The 17,244-nt window shown below is 47.8% G+C and overlaps 1 protein-coding gene across 5 annotated transcripts in view; it reads right to left on the minus strand.

The window, feature by feature from the left end:
* ALS2CL (ALS2 C-terminal like) overlaps positions 1 to 17,244 on the minus strand; it is a 62,973-nt gene that overhangs the window by 16,289 nt on the left and 29,440 nt on the right. For 4 of the 5 annotated variants that reach the window (XM_084621969.1, XM_084621970.1, XM_084621968.1 and 1 more), the window contains exons 5-14: positions 15,940 to 16,105; positions 14,903 to 15,031; positions 13,464 to 13,583; positions 12,330 to 12,406; positions 10,491 to 10,560; positions 8,921 to 9,117; positions 6,063 to 6,128; positions 5,278 to 5,376; positions 2,901 to 3,059; positions 830 to 941 (exon numbers count right to left, since the gene is read on the minus strand). In XM_084621969.1, coding sequence (XP_084478095.1) covers positions 830 to 941; positions 2,901 to 3,059; positions 5,278 to 5,376; positions 6,063 to 6,128; positions 8,921 to 9,117; positions 10,491 to 10,560; positions 12,330 to 12,406; positions 13,464 to 13,583; positions 14,903 to 15,031; positions 15,940 to 16,105 — 1,195 coding nt within the window. The remainder of the gene's footprint in view (positions 1 to 829; positions 942 to 2,900; positions 3,060 to 5,277; positions 5,377 to 6,062; positions 6,129 to 8,920; positions 9,118 to 10,490; positions 10,561 to 12,329; positions 12,407 to 13,463; positions 13,584 to 14,902; positions 15,032 to 15,939; positions 16,106 to 17,244) is intronic. The other variant, XM_084621967.1, reaches the window with a different exon arrangement.

Genomic DNA, 17,244 nt, shown 5'->3' on the forward strand with positions numbered 1-17,244 from the left:
CAGAATGATTTTCCCATGGAAAATGCTCCGTTTGCAAAATTAAATATTTCTGAGGGAAAAGTGAGGTGACAGCTCCCTGGCTGCCCACCTAATAGACTCTTGTCAATTTCACTTTCTAGCGTCTTCCAGGTCAGCAGCCAGGAACAGATTCCCTTTCAGTTCTCAGGAAAAAGGGTCGTGTTTTTGACTTTGTCCTGATTCAGGATTAAATTGCTATGTGTTAAGAGATTTCCGTTTTCTGTCCATCTCTAGTCATTTGCTGGTGAAATTGGGTTCTCATTATCCATACAAGTGGATAATCCTTTTATTAATATTACTAAATGCTTGGTCCCCATGGACAACTTTGTGGCAACAACTTCCACGTGTTAATTGTTACTTTGCCTGCACCCTGAAGAGTTCACAGGTTAGATGTTACAAGCCTGTATGGCACTTAGAATAACGGGGCCCCTTTCATAGTTGGGTCTCCTAGGGACTGCCCTAATACAGTATGTTTGTTTCCTTTCAATTTCACGTAGTGTCCTCTGGTTCTAGTGACACCCCATATGTACCAGTTCAGATGTGGGTGCACCTTAGGGAGGTGGTGAAAAACGCAGAGCCTGGGGCTGCTGGTAGTTATGGGGTAGTCCCATCACATAAAATGTTCTCGGCTTCCCCTCAAGTTAAGGGATGATCTTGTGGTAAGAAACCAGTGCTTAAGTCATACTGCCTCCTACACACCTGAAAGATTCTTACTTTAATAAGGAGAGTGTTCTCATCTTTTTCTCCTCCCCTAGATAAGGGATTCCATGGTCTATTGACTAAAGTACCCAGAGGAAAGTTATTTACTCACCACCATTTTATCCGCATGAAATGTTCTTTGGTAGCACAGGCCTGACTGGGTCACCACAATGCCGTGTCCATGCCTGTGGTCATCTTGCCATATCCCAATGTACCTCTCCCCTCTGGAACACAAGATAGGAGGCCTTCATACACCACCATTGGAGAGCTTTACACAAGACCACTGAGAACTAAGACAATGAGCCAGCTTCACACCAGGTGAAAGAAGATGCTTGCTTACACCTGGTGTGAGTTTGATCCTTATACTGTGGACAGCTTCTGAAAGACATCAGGGATTGTTTGAACATCCACTTTGGGCAGGTCTTTAAGTATGTGAATTAGAGACAGAATTAGTAAGTTGAGAAAGGCAGGCTGGGTGGTTCTGCTATCTGGAGTGGTGCCACCAGTCAGGTCTCTGCATCTCATATAGCCATGGATGTCAGACTCCCCCCACCCCCTTTTGATGTTAGCCCAGATGTCACCCATCAGTGTAGCTGCATGGGTGAAAGCCTCCTCCCTACAGTATATACAATGGAAGCCATTATTTACTCTGCTAGTGCTTTCCCCCGTTTCAAGCCTTTACTTGACAGCAGAAAAGCAAGGCTAAAATTCTAGCATAGATAAGGCCTGAGCATCCACTAGGGTATACATTTCCTGCGATGCAGCCAATGTAGTTGTTTGTCTTCCAGGCTTCTCCCTAGCTGTCACATGGTTCAGTGCAGACTTTGGCAAAAGGAAGGGTTATCTATGGATCAAAGGCATTGGTGATTATTTTGAGATCTCCTCCCGGTTAACTGCACCCAGCCCAGAGACAAGGTAGAATCCTCCAGAGAGCTCTGGTACCCAGAGAGGATGATCTGCTCTGAATGAGGCAGCTCTAAGTCTTATGCGTTGGTAGGAAGGCAGCAGGGACCAACCTTAACCTGGAGGAAGTGTTGATTGGACCATGATCGTAGCATAGTCAAACCCCTCTGAACACCTCCCCCAGAGACTAGATCTGAGTGTCTCCTTTGCAACTGGAACCAGGGGACACCTGCTTACAAGCCCATGGTTGACTGAGGGACAGGACATAGTCCAGCAAGCTAGAGCTGTCCACACACATCGCAAGTCCTCCCATCTTGGCGACATGCTAAAGATTTCCTACACAAACCCTTGTGAGCAGGTCAGTTGATTGTGCAAGAAGCCTTTGGAAAGCCAGGGAGATATTTTGTTGATCAAAGTTTGAAATTCAGTCCACATACTGTTGATTTAACTATGTTGCTTTTCAGTGTTCTTTGACCCTATATCAGTAACGTACTTAACAGCCACCCAGCCACAAACGCAGATATACATTTCCATTTGCCGGAAGAGTGATGCACGCAAGGGGCCCCCGCTCATCCCACTCTTTCTACAGCCATCCTGCACACAACTTGCAGAACATTAGCTGGTCCTGAAGTCATTGCAACTCAGACACTGCTATTGCAATGCACTGCAACAGAGATTTTGCTGCAAGGGGCACTCATGGTTCTAAACTTGATATTCTGGCATCATTACATTGTTCCAAGGCAATCATATAGGTCAGCATACCCACATCAATATCAGGTCATCTCAGGTGTTCCCGCTAGAGGCTGAACTTTGATGGAACCCTTTATCTGTTGGAAGTGCAGTTCCATCAAAATCTGGTCACCTTGCAAACTTGTTCTCCAAAATGAAAATTGACACAACTAGAAAGAGTTCCAACCATCTCCATATCCTGCTTCAGGATTTTCAAATGAAGGGTTTCAATTTTTTGCTTTAAAAAAAATTGGTTTGGAAAACTTTAGTTTTCAAAACAGAAATAAGGTTGAAATCAAAATGAAGTGTCTCAATCGATCCAAAATTAGGGTTTTCTAAAATGTTTCTTGCATGGAGAAATTCAGAGTGTTGGGGGTTTGTTCCCAATTGGAATGGAACCCAATTTTAAAATCCTCTGTGAAACAAAATTTCCAACCCTCAGTACAGCTCAAACTTTTCCCGTCTCAAGTTCAAGTCGAATATGCTTCAGACCAAGGAATGCTGAAAACTGGTGTTGTGAACATTTGCTGAGCTCCCTTCCACAGCATTACCTGTCCTTGTCATCCAAGACTCCATATCCATTCTTCTTGTCATTATCCCACTGCCCTGTGTACTTAAACGGCTGCTCTGCTGAAGGGTTTTCCAGGATGCCAAATCCTTGACGCAGATTATCATTAAAGTATCCTTTGTAAACCATCTCATTTCCATACCTGGAGAGAGAGAATGGACAGCAACATCTTTAAGGACAGCAGACACTACCTATTTCTCTTGCTGTTGCCCTTGCTTAGTGCTAGAGGACTTCAGTTTCCTGGCAGCAGAGTAACCATGGCGCAAGCTTCCCTAACAGCATGCGTCAAGCCTGCCCTACGAGACACCACTTACAGGGACAAGAGTAGGTGAGCCTAGAGAACAGGAACTCCAAATCTAAGCACTGAACTTGGCTGCTCCTCTAAGCATGGGGGTAGTTCAGTCCTTAACCTCTCAATGGAGGCTGCCAACAAAAGTACCAGAGAGTGTGTAATACCAACACCTGTTCGCTAGGAACTGGGATTGAAACCCACCTTGTTTCACTCAAGCTCTCAGCCAACTAGGCAGATAGTAACAACTGGGTCACTCCTGTCCACAGCTGGATTGGAACTAGTATAGAGCCTCTTAAGTTTCATTTCTAAACCCACTAGCCACCCAGGCTTCAGGGAGCATAGGCCTGGGAATAAGCCAGCCCCCAGTCCTAATTCTTATACATACCAATGCATCTCCCTCTGCCTCTAGAAAGGAAGCAATGCGGAGAGTTACAGGGCTATTGTGAAGGTTAGATGATGTTATGCTCTGAACATGAGACACATGACGCAAGTGGTATAGCTGAGTTCCCCTTATATGGAACTATTTGTAATCTAAAACTATTAACCTTTGAACGTAGCTAGAGAACTATTGCTATTTGCCTCAGTCCAGTCCATAATGCAGGTATATTCTGCAGAATATTATGAACCTAAACATTACAAGCCAGCATTAAAAGATCCTACCTTAGTATTGGCCACATTCACTCACTCCATCAACTACCCTTTCCCCAGAAGGGGCAAGTACGTGCTGCTTTAGATGCTGGCAAACCCAGAATGCATTTGGCCAGCTGAGCAGCGTTCCACATGGAGAAGCTCCTTGCTGACTCCTGGAAACATCTTGCATTCTAAAGCAAGATTTGATAGCCCAATTCAGCCTGCGTAACTAGAAGTCATCACAGGAAACACAGCAGAGTCACACGATAGGTCTGACTCCCACTCCAGAGACCTAAGTTGTATTCTTGACTGCCACCAATTTGAGAGGGTCAGAGCAAGGTTGGCTAGAACTGAGAAGGCAGAGCCATTGGTGGGTATTTATAAAGTTCACTATATCAGGACTGGAATTACAGAAGCACCAACAGGTCCACAGCAAGGATCAGGGTTCCACTGTGTGAGGTGCTGTACAAACAAGAGAGGAAGGCCCCCATCCCCTTCAGTCAACCGGGGCTGGAAGTGAACTGGCTGTGTTTGTACATAATCCTCTGAGAAGGCCTCTGTTTTGGAGCCCTGTGTTTGCTGAACAAGGATGACTGGGCATTACGATGCAGAATATGGGTGTTTCCCTTACATTGCTCTTTTCGGTCTGGGTTTCACCCAGCTCCCCAATAATTTAGGGACAGCAAACCACGTAGTGGAACAGGAAAAGGGCGGCATGAACCTAATGCCTCTCAGTGGGAAATAGTTATTAGAAACCCAGTCAGAACTTATGTTACCCTCTATTCCAGTGTTTAACGTGACCTGACTCCAGGTCCAGGAGTCCTCCCAGAAACCAGATCCAAGAGCACGCTGCTGTGCCAACCGCCCTGTTTGCTTTCATGGTCTAGGAGAACAATTACAGCCCTGCCCTCTGAAGGTGCAGGTGCATATTTAGCCCACACAGCACACCAGACAAAAAAAAGACAGGAGAAAACTGTTTGCATCATTAAGATCTCAGTGATGCACACACAGCCTAGGTTAGGCAGCATGGCGCAGGCTAAACAGAGGACAAGACACCAAGATTGTTCTAGAAAGTATCTGACAGACCCCAAAATGCTAGTCCTACCATGGTGCAGAGAGGCTGCAGTATCCCGTGGCTGCTGCTACCTATATTAAGGCCCACAGGCCAGGAAACCAGACCAGGGCCCTGCGACACTCTTAGACCCAGGAGATTTTAGGCCCGGGAATCAATCAGCCCCTCCAGCCTGCCCCTCCAGCCCCATGCCGCTGCAAAACAAGGCAGCATGGAGCCAGGCTTTGGGGCAGCAGGAACAGTAGATTTCTTCTGTGGCCTGCCCTGCCCTCTGGTTCGCTCTTCTGTGCCCAAGAGGTGAGCAGCCACCCACCAAGCGGCTAGGAATTTGTGCTCCCCAGAGGCCGTGCTCGGAGCGTTACTTACTCACAGATTCCATAGCCTCGCATTTTGCCTTCACACCAGTGGCATTTGTAGCAGTTGTACCGGTCTTCGGAGACGAGCGGGATAAGGCAGATTCCAAACCTAGAGCGCAGATAGGAGACTTCAGCATAAGGGTAGGGCGAGAGGGGGCAGAGCAGATACAGCAGAAGAGTTTTAAAGAGGTGTCACTCCGAAACCATCTACACCAGGGGAGGGCAAACTGCAGCCCATGGGCTGGATCCGCTATATATCCAGCTCACGGGACTGCCAGCCCCGTGGCGCAGCAGGGCTAAGGCAGGCTCCCTGCCTGCCCTGGCCCTACGGCGCTCCTAGAAGCGGCCGGCACCACATCCCCACGGCCCCTGGGGGAGGGGGAGGGGGACAGAGGGCTCCATGTTCTGCCCTCACCTGCAGGCACTGCCCCCTACAGCTCCCATTGGCCTGGAATGGGAAACCACGGCTAAGAGGAGCTTCGGGGGTGGTACCCGCAGGTGAGGGCAGTGCACAGCGGAGCAACCTGCCCCACCCCACCCCACCCCACCCCCAGGAGACACTGCCAGACATGCTGGCCACTTCTGGGACTAGGGAGTAAAACAGCTGCACAGAGATTTGGATTCAAGGCATGAAAATTGTTCCACTTTGCCCTGTGGACTGTGGTCCTAACTCCATGTTGCTCTAGAGACTGGGCAAGAAAACTCATGCTTTAGGGTTCCACTATCCTTTAACAGCCAGTCCCCCACCCATACTTGTGTTTATAAGCAAGGGAAGCCAGATTTATAAAGGCTTACCCATGTTCCAGGCCCTCTTTGAAATCCCCAACATGGTTCCGGCCATCAGGCCACTTCAGCGTCCCCCTGCAATTCAAAGCAAGTATCATTATAAGAAGCGGATCAAGAACAGTTGCAGTTTCTTTAAGTATGCTAGAGCATTAAGACCTTTTAATACCCATGCTTCTAGGCAAAGTCCACTCCTCAACTAAGGTCAGGAAGTCCCTCACTCCTGCTCCATAGTATAATTGTATGGAGGGATTGTCCTAGACCCCAGAGGTGAGTGATTGTGCTCATGAGCTTGGATAACAATACCAGGTATGTCTTCAGTGCACACACACACACAAAAGCGTGTTTTTAGCTCTGGTTAGCAGTGGAGGTCAACCCTGGCTGCCCTATAGACTAACTTGAGCTGCTAACCCAAGTTAAAAGCAGAGTTGCCGTGTCTTCACTATTTTAACACAAGTTAAGACCATGCTTTTTTTGCGCCGTGAATACATACGCCAAGTTTGTGCACTCTGGAGCAGAGTTAGGGAATTAACGAGGGATTTACATGAATTGAGGCATTGGTTCATTCTCCTTTGGCAATTCTTATAGTTCTATTCCAAGCAGAGACACACAGATCATGGAGATGGTCAAATAAAATTAAGCAATTGTGTCTTCTGACTGGTGCAAATCTGACCCTCAGAATGAGGCAGTTATGACAAAGCAGGTATTCTGTTATTTCAACTTTTTGTTCCCAAGGTATAACTAGCATTGGGTAGAAAAGAATGGTTTTGGCCACGTATTTATAAAGATAGATTTTTTTTCAGAAAAACTTGTCCACTCGAATTTGATGAAAAAACCACCCAACATTGCAAAATATTGAAAAAAAAAGTTATTTTGCAAAATCTTTTGCATCAAAATTTGGACAAGTGTTTCAACCAGCTCCAAGTACTGGCCATGAAACCAGATTCACTCCATGACTCCCAGGAGGGCACATTCCCCTTACAAGTGGTTCACAAGACTTGGGGTTGGGTATGCTGGCCAGACACATAACAGACTCACAAAGCATACCCAAAGCCCTTTAAGATTTTTCTTCCCTATAAATTAACTGCCCACAGTAGATTCCCAGTCCTGGGCTCAATAGTACTCAGGAGAGCTGGGTTCTATTCCTGGCTCTGCTACTGGTCTGTAGATTGACCTTGGGCAAGTCACTTCACTGCCACGTGCCTCAGTTTCCCCATCTGTAAAATGGGGGTAATGGTACTGACCTCCTTTGTAAAGTGCTTTGAGGCTGTACAGCTCTTAGGGTCCCAGTCATGAACCAGGACCCCAGTGCGTTGGGTGCCGTACAAACACAGAACAAAGACAGCCCCTGTCCCAAAAAGCTGGCAATCCAAGTATAAAGACAAGTGATAACAGATGGAGACAGGGATTCTGGGCTCCAGCCCCTTGCTAGGTGGGAGGGTCCTAGAGCCCGGACTCCATCCCAAGCCCAGACGCCTACACTGCAATTAAATAGCCCCTTTGCCCCAGTCAGCTGGCATGGGCTTTCAAATTGCAATGTAAACTCACCCTCAGCGTCCATGCCAAAGTGACTCCTGGGTAACACCAGGATAATACTTCCTTCCCCACAGGGCTTTCCATCTAGCCAGATGAGACATAGGGTGGGAGAAAGGGACCAGAGTTTTACCATGTGTAAGTAGTACACTGGGGTCTGATCTCATTTAGGAGCAGAGGGTGCAACTAACACAAATCTCCCATTTGGTGCAATCCAAGAGAAAACCATTTGCTCTTCCAAAGGTGACTCACGGACCCAGGGATAAGTTCTCCAGCAGGGATGATTCAGTAATATCCAGGTGGCCGTTTTAACAAAGAATCTCCCAGCACCTCACTTAGTCCACCCCATTCTATGATCATTGGCAGTACAGTCCCCGTTTTCCAGTGCAAGTTTCACGGCTTGTGTCATCATGCAGTCCCTTCTAGCCTGGGACTCTATGAATTGCTAGAAGGGTCATCCCTCCTCCCAGGTGCCAACTTTTGTCAGCGCCGGTGGGTGCTCGCGACCCCCTGCCCCAATTCCGCCCCTCCCTGCCCCATTGGATCCCTCCCCAAATCCCCGCCCCAGCCCCGCCTCCTCCCACAATCTCGCTGCTTTCCCACTCCTCCCCCTTCCCTCCCAGGCTTGCCGCGCGAAACACCTGTTTTATGCTGCAAGCCTGGGAGGGAGGGGGGGGGGAAGAAGCAGGACCCAGCGGCGTGCTCAGGGAAAGAGGCGGAGCAGAGGCGAGCTGGGGCGGGGAAGCTGCCGGTGGGTGCAGAGCACCCACCAATTTTTCCCCATGGGTGCTCCAGTCCCGGAGCACCCATGGAGTCGGCGCCTATGTCCCTCCTATGTGTAGACACAAAACCGTGGCAGTGTTTGGGGCTTGTAACAAAAAGGGCCTGAAAGTGGAGAGGACATTACTAGCCGTGGGCGATTCTACTCACCCACTTGGCCAGGGTGGGTCAGGTCTGGCCAGCATGTAGAATATTTTCTTGTTACCCAGATGACTTATTTGCTGGTAGAGTTCGGGTCTGGTGAGCTCTCAAGGCTCGGTCAGACATGTGTCTTTAGAACCATGACCACGTTTAAGTGCGACTCCATATGACGCTTTCAACAGCCCTGAGCCACGTCCCTAGCTCAGTACCCGGCAGTTTACAGCACAAGCCAGTACTACTAAGTAGTACCTAGTGAAGAGGCCAAGGAAGGGTCACACGGCAGGACAGACTGGCAAAGCCAGATGGAGGGAAGCAGACATATTGCCGGCCTGGTCCCAGCCAGTCTCACTCCATGAGAGCGATAGGTGGCCTCAAAGTTTACATACAGAATTGGAAACACAAGCGGAGGTCCTTACTTGCCATGTGGTTTGCCCCAGGACCATTCACCTTCATACACGGCGTTCTTGAATCTGCCCTCTGCTCGGAACGCGTACGTGAAGAAGCGATGGATGGGAGGCTCATTTCCCTCCCCGGCCTCGCCCCACAAGGGGAAATCCCTCTTCCCATTCAGCGCCTGGCGCACGGCTTGATTCAGCTTCCACTGCCAGACTGCCTGGGGGAACAAAGAGACCAGAGGATTCAGGTTGGAGGTGGGAATGGGAGAATTAAAGAACAAATGGCTCCTGACAAGCTACATTCCAGGGAACCAGGCACGCGGCCCCCAGCCAGGTCCAATATTACTCATTTATCTACCCACCGCCACGTAATCATGTTGGATCACTGCTCCCACACTAGGAAATTCCTGCCAGTTACTCATCTGGGAGCTCAGTTTTCAAGTTGAAGACAGAACATCCAATAACCACACTGGAGCATCCCACTCTGGATTTAGGCAGATACGCGGCCACCTTATACTTCTAATCAGGACATGAGCAAGGACTGGACATCCCAAGAATCAGCCTACGAACAAAAGCTAAAAACTGCACTTATTCGTACCCTGTTGCCCCTTCTGTTGGAGACCAGTATGGAGAGTGTGGCAGAGATCAGCAGCAACTCCCTAGAAAGGATCCTGGGCCCTGCGGAGTCTGATGAATTCCTGGCTGATGTTTATGAGAAGTTAATCAAAGGATGTTATAACATACTTGCTAATCACTCAGACCCTGATAGTGGCCTAGATGAGTCTATTTTGGAGGAGTGTTTGCAGGATCTGGAGAAGGAGCTGGAGAGCAGCCAGGCCCAGAAAGCCATGGAGGAATTCTTCTCAGAGAGTGGAGAACTGGTCTCGATCACAATGGCAACAGCCAATGAAAATCTCTCCGCTAAATTCTGTAACAGTGTTCTGAAATTCTTCACCAAACTCTTCCAGTTGACTGAGAAGAGCCTTAACCCCAGTCTGTTGCAACTATGTGATTTCTTGGCCCAGTTGGCCTGTGTTGAGCCTGTACGCCTACAGGCCTGGTTAACCAGGATGACCACGTCACCGCCTAAAGATTCAGATCAATTGGATGTTGTTCAAGAGAACAGGCAGCTGCTGCAACTTCTGACAACATATATTGTTTGGGGAAAACAGCCAAGTTGGAGAAGGCGTGTATACTGTTCTGTTGAATACCTCCCCCACCCCCACCCCCCCGCTCTCCTTCTGGTAATAGCTCATAATAAGTGATCACTCTCCTTACAGTGTGTATGGTAACACCCATTGTTTCATGTTCTCTGTGTATATAAATCTCCCATTGTATTTTCCACTGAATGCATCCGATGAAGTGAGCTGTAGCTCACGAAAGCTCATGCTCAAATAAATTGGTTAGTCTCTAAGGTGCCACAAGTACTCCTTTTCTTTTTGCGAATACAGACTAACACGGCTGCTACTCTGAAACTTATACCCATGGTAAGCATTTCAAGCTTTGATGTCTTCTCCTTATTCAAACAGCCAGGACGGCCCTGGTATTGCACACAGTGAATCTACAGCACACTTCTGTCCCTTCAACTCACCTTTATCCGTGGCTCTTTGGTAGAGAGGAAGAACCCTTCTTCTGGTGTGACAATATGAACCGTATGCCTGCTAAGCAGAAAGGCAATATTAGGGAGGTGGGGAAAGGCAAGAGCTCTCTCTACAGGCAGTCCACAGCAAGACTTTACTGCCCTTTTCTGACTACTTTGTACTCAACTTCTGGTTTATGTGCCTAAAAACCTCATACTTTAGGGCATCTGCTAACCACCTGCAAGGGTCAGAAAGGAATTTCCCTCTCTTCCTCCCCTCGATATATTCAGAGGAAGGAGATAAAACCGCCCAGAAGGATCAGGGTAGCCACAATTGGAGATGGGACACTGGGCAGGTGGGCCAGGGCTCTGGCGTTCTCGGAGCGTTCTTTCTCTGGTGCTTGGCTGGTTGGTTCTTGCTCACATCCTCAGGGAGTAACTGAACACCATACGTGGGGTGGGAATGAATGAATGGTCCCCCAGGTCAGATTGGCAGTGACCTTGGCGGGGGAGGGGGGGAGTGTTGCCTCTCTCGGAGCGTGGGGGTGCAAGTCACTTGCCAGGATTATCTGGGCGTCGGGCACTGGTGCACCTCAGTCCTTCCTATTCTCTGCTGGTGGTACATGTCCAGTCTCCCGTAGCCTACAATACTTGGGTTGTTGGGTTTGGTGTGGGGATGCTGGAAGGCATTGGTGTGGTGGTCTGTGACAGACAGGAGGTCAGATGAAGATCTGATAGGCCCTTCTGGCCTTCAACTCTATGAACATATTCCAGAGACTGACCCAGCAGCCAAGTAATTGCCACTTGGATTCAAAGATTTTTAAGACCAGAAGGGACCGTTATGACCATCTAGCCTGACCTCCTGAACAACATAGGCCAGAGAACTCCAGCCACTTACCCCTGGATTGAACCCAATAACTTAGATTTGGCCAGTGATGAGCTGCCAGAAGCTCAAGAACCGGTTCCTTCTCTCACTCCGGGTCTTCGGCAGCACTTCGGCGGCATGTCCTTCAGTCCCTCTGGGTCTTCGGCGGCACTGAAGGACTCGCCGCTGAAATGCCGCCGAAGACCCGGAGCGAGTGAAGGACCCACTGCCGAAGTGCCACCGAAGGCTTGGAATGCCACCAGGTCAGTAAAAATTCACATGGGAACCTCCCCAGCCGAGAGCTCAGGCATGACGGACAGGACGGTTCCGTGGGCCACATCCTGCCCGTCCCGCCTGAGCTTCCCCACCCCTTTAACAACTGGTTCTAAACCGACTTCAAAATTTAACAACCAGTTCATGCGAACCGGTGCGAACTGGCTCCATCTCACCACTGGATTTGGCTCAAACATCTTTTCCAAAAAAAGCCACCAGTCTTGGTCCAAGGACATCAAGAGATGGAGAATCCATCACTTCTCTGGGTAGCGTGTTCCAGTGGTTAAATCACCCTCACATTAGAAGTCTGTTCCTTGTTTTTAAATGTGAATTTGTCTGGCTTCAGTTTCCATCCATAAGTTCCTACTATACCTCTCTCCATTACACTGGAGAGCCCTTTAATGTCTGGTATTTTCTCCCCAGGATGGTATTTACACCCTATATCTGAGTTTTGGCTTTTGAGAAGCTAATGAGATTGAACTCCTTAAATCTGTCATGAAGACATTTTATTATTGATGATTCTCAAACTATCAGTAAAATCAGCAGTGCACATTTAAACTTCCTGAGAGAGGGTCTAAGATAGGACCATGCATAGCCCATAACCAATTCCTGCTCATGCAGCCACCAGCATGGGGAAGGAGACTGGTCCCAAAGCGAATGGTTTGAAATACGTGGCGTTGAACCAGTTTTCAAAGCAAAAGTATTTCACTTACTTCTCTGAGCCTGGCTTTTCACTGCCGGATCCATCGACCCACACCAGCTTCAGATCAAAACTCTGGCAGTTGTTCCCCTAAAGAAGCAGAGAGAAAGATGAGCCATTTGAAAAGAGCGGATACTGCATACCCAGATATTAGCACTGGTCTGGTGATCCAGGGGACAGACTTTCGTGTGTAGAGCCGGATGAATATTTTGGCTGAATTTGGGGGTGGGGTGCGGGGAGAGGGAGAGAAAAGAGAAGAAAGCAAGGCAGATTCAGTAATGCCATAACTTTGAGAACGTGCGTCAGTGTCACCAAGTTATTTGTGTCATAACAAAAGATTCAAAAAAGAGGTCTAAAAATGGGGGGGGGGTTGGCACTTTCTAAACCAAGCGTTTTGATTTTCCAGTTTTAAATGGACCGTTTTAACGTTTCCTTCCAATTTTAAAAATTCAAAATCCCTTAAATTGCTCAAAAGTCAAACAAAATGTTTCACTCAGCCCAATATTTCCCCCACCCCAGAATTGCCAGCAACTCCAAAAACACAGGTATTCACACAACTCTAGTAGCATCTGTCAGCAGTGCATGCGGCCCATCCCAATACGATTCCAAGCTCCCTGCACTGATGTGGGGTAGAGGGTAGCAGCAGGGGAAGCAGAGAAATGAAACACATTTGAAAGGTGCAATAATTCTGGCTCAAAAGTTGTTCCATGCTTTATTACTTAAAATTTTCTAAAGACTTTGCTTTTATTTTGAACCCCTTCTTCCCATCCCGAGTCTATTCAGCCCTGCAAGCATGTAACAACGTGCGTAAGTATTGGCAGATTGAGGCTTTATAGACTAATCTCTTCAGTTCAAGTCTTTCTCATGGAAAAAAAGAGCCAAGTACACTTCCAACCATGGACATTAAGTAGCATGAGTTTGTTATGATGGCACAAGAAAATTATGCTAGTGGTGTTCTTCTCCCACCCCACCCAGCTTTCTTGATCTCCATTGAGAATCAAAACATACATGGATCTGAGCTGGAGCATTTCAAACTACAGCCAGACTCCGCTATGGTATCTGAACTGAAGTGGTGTCACTTTTAGCAGCATTGAGCCTTTCACGATGACTATGTTAGCTCTTTATCCTTCTCCCAGGGCCGACTCACCTGAATCAGCACTAGGATGTCATCAAAGAGCAGAACCCGGTCGGTTCGGCCCACGCTGGCAAAGACAGGAAGGTTTTTGCTGTCTTCCAGCAGCCTGCGCTCAGGAACACAGAGCAAGTCCTGCCAAGGGAACCAAGAAAGTATGTGACGGAGAAAGAGCTCATGGACTCGCAAAGAGAAGCATCTATAGGACTAGGTACAGGGCATCTCACTCTGATCACCTCAGAGAGACTTGCTGACTGCCAATGTTAGAGAGCTATGGGGGCAGAAACAGCCAAACAGAAGAGTTTCCTCAAACTAGAGCTTCAACCATGCAAGGTTTCCAGTGATGGAGAACCCTTGGAAACCTCCAAGGGTGCACCCTGGAAGCAGGAGACCTAGATAAGTCTTCATTGAGTCTACATCAGTCTTTGTCCCCAAGAACATTTGGGTTCCATACGCTTGAACGGGGCCTGGTTCAAGCAAGCTTATAGTCACGTCTGAACCAGTCACACAGCCCTAGAGAAGACTAAAACGTGGGAGCAATACTAACTTTGCCTCCCCAGGAAGAGAGGGGTGGAAGGAAGCAGATAACATAGGAAGCCTCCTGAACTCTTGCCTAGTTTTGGAACAAAAAACTGAAGACACTGCAGTTGAGGTCTTTGGATAAACGTTCTCTCACTTCTGGTGGGGACAAGCACTTGCTGGAAGTGCCATGGAAGAGGAGTTACAGCCAGAGCCTGCTGCTGCTCCCAGGTAAAGGAACATGAGACAGACCCCTGCAAGTCCCAGGGTAGGGGAGCAGGACAGTTGGTCACCCCCAAGTAGAGGATTAGGGAGGCCATGTATATTTTGTAGGCTTCAAGACACCAGCTGGAGCTTGGCCGCTATTACTTGCACCTTTTAAGGAGAAAGGATGCTGAAGGAATAGCAGACAGCAGGGCTCCTGCTCAGAGGTTGGAGTGCCACCCCCAGATAGGCAGAACACAGGCCTCCTGGGACGGAAGGGCGGTGGGGATTTGTACAGACTGAAAAGGGAGCATTTGGGGATCTGATCGGGGCAGTTGTGTGGAGGTCTGAGGCAGGAATGGGGGTTTTGTACCATTTGAGGCGGGTTTGGAGATTTTGCTAGTCAATTAAGCCAAACTGACAGCTGAATATTTTGGGGGTCACCCTTCTTTGGTGAAGGGGATGTTGAACAGCCTCCGTGAATGAACCCATTATGGAACCTAACCTGAGAATACAAGACCTAGGGCCTACCGTATGGCTCTCCAGAACCACGGGGAAGGTATTAGAATGGCCACCCCTTTGGTAAAGCGGGTGCAATAAAGGACTCCCTTCATGAGGGCCTGTCTAGTTCCCAGTTCAATGCATGCTCTGGAATCTCTTGTCCCGAACCATCAGCATGACCATGAAGGACCACAGACTGGAGGGCCACCGAGATGCTGTTTCTGACTCACTGTGAGTTTGTGCCCCAAGGACTTCCACAGGGCTTTGGTCAGGCAGGCTTCATCCAGGACCTGGCTGATGAAAGACTGCAGCTTGGCATATTGCTTGGCCGCACTGGTGACGAGTTCTCTGTCACGGCTCTGTCAACAAGAGAATGTGCCGTTAGGAACGTTTCAGCTAGAACTGGACTAGATCTCCATCTCTTACTACATTACCGCTGTAGGACAGCCTTGGCACCTCTGAATTCATTGAGCTGACCCTTATTACTAGCTTGTGAACTGCTGATTATTAAAAGCTCTACTCTAGAAATTATTTTGGGGGAGTTCTCTGGCCTGTGTTATACAAGAGGTCAGACTAGGTGATCACTACCATCCCTTTTGACCTTCGAATCGGTCATTCTATTGGCAGGCAGTATTGTCTACTGGTTAAAGCAAATTACAGCATCAAGCCTCTGGGATCTATTCCCAGTTCTGCCACCTCTGCTTACTGGGTGAACTTGGGCCAGTTACTTCTGTATGCCTGGCTGTATTATGAGTGGCCTGCGTTATGTTGCTATTTAAGTTGGGCAAATAGTGGATTTTTCTATACATTGGCAATTCCAAAAAAAACCAACACAAAACAAAAAACATAAGTTTCACGTCAGGTCAAACCAAAAATCAAATTGAGATTTTTGGTGCATCGGAAAGTCAAAATAACTTCGAGTCAGGTCAAAACAAGTATTTCATTTGGACATTTCCAAAACGTTTTAATTTTTTTCGTTCAGTTTAAACTATTTGGCAAACTCAACACTTTCAGGTAGACCAAAAGCACTTTTTTTGCAAACTATTTGTAACTAGAGCTGGGAGAAAGTTTAGGCAATGCCTAATGATTGTACAGTAAAGTGTTTTAGGACCTTAGATGAAGGAATCTTCACCAACACAGCTCCCTACCATCCTGTTAAATACATTTTCCTTACAGCATATGGTGGTTACAGTATCCCAATACTCCAGAGCTCTGTGTATGAAATACTGAGACTGGTTGTCGAATACCAGTATGGATAGTCGCTTACCTTGCCAATGGCCTCGCTGAGCCTGGTAAGGATGAGGGCATATTGCTGCACATGATCCCGGAGAGGTTTATGGAGTACTGTATGCAGGGCCACTGGTATGGATGTCTCAGAGGTGAAGTCTGCAAGGAATTGCTTCAGCGCTGTCTTGTGCGTCTTCCAGAATTCACTGCAAAGTTTCCAGTCAACAAGACACCAGTTCATTACCAGGCATGCGTCCCCCACACTTAGTCGTGTCTAACCTGCTTCTCTTAATGAGGCAGCCTTTCACTACCACCCACCTGCTCAGCCAAACAAACATTCAGTCACACCCATGCTACCCAGCAACTCTGCTGACAGGGCACAGGTGACTCCCAAGCAGGGATGTCGGTAACTATGGCCAATGTAGCGCACACAGCAAGCATGCAGAAGTGTAGCCTAGTATGGCAGTCACTGGACTGGGAGACTGTATGCCAGAGCTCTATTCCACACCTGCCGCTGGCCTGCTATGTGACCTTGGGCAAAAATCACTTACTCTTTTTGTAAAGTACATACAAGGAGTATGGAGTTATAGTCACGCTGACGGTGCTCCACACTAGGCACAAATACACTAGTGGACTGATTCAGATAAAAGCCCCAAACTACTGAAGTGCAGCTCGCTTGTCTGTTCAATATCCTTTTCCACAGGACTCATTACGGTACGGACCGGCAATAAACATAGTGCAAGAAAAGCTACTGTAATGAAGTTCCTGGCTCAGTTTAACAGACCCAAAATTTGAATGAAAACCGCAAAGTTTGAATATTTACCTTAACCATGTAAGGTTCCCCTACCGCTAATGCACACAGCCCTCACCCCCAACTCTATCTTTATATTTTTGATTAGCACCATTATATGCTGGCTGCCAACCAAAACCGTACAGCGTTGAAATGCAGTCATTTGACTATAGATCTGTTACACGTCATAACTCACCGAGTGAAACTGATCAGGAATTAAGGGAAGGGGGAAGTTACTTTTGCAGCATCTAGGCCAGTGGTTTTCAACCCTTTTCATTTGAGAACCCCTAAAAATTTTAAATGGAGGTGTGGATCCCTTTGGAAATCTTAGGCAGTCTGCAGACCCCCAGGGTCCGCAGACCACAGGTTGAAAGCCACTGATCTGGAAGGAGCAAGTTGACAGCACAGCCAGCAGCTCTGCTATTGTCCTTGGCAAGTCTACAAAAATCTTTCAAATAGCAGAGAAAACATTGTTTATAGTATGTGCAAATTTCCAGGCCTCCCAGTTCTGACTGGAAGTTAAATAAGTCTCTGAACACTTCTAACAGGACAAAT

Source organism: Lepidochelys olivacea (genome assembly GCF_965140295.1).
Source record: "Lepidochelys olivacea isolate rLepOli2 genome assembly, chromosome: 2".
Lineage (NCBI taxonomy): Eukaryota > Metazoa > Chordata > Testudines > Cheloniidae > Lepidochelys > Lepidochelys olivacea.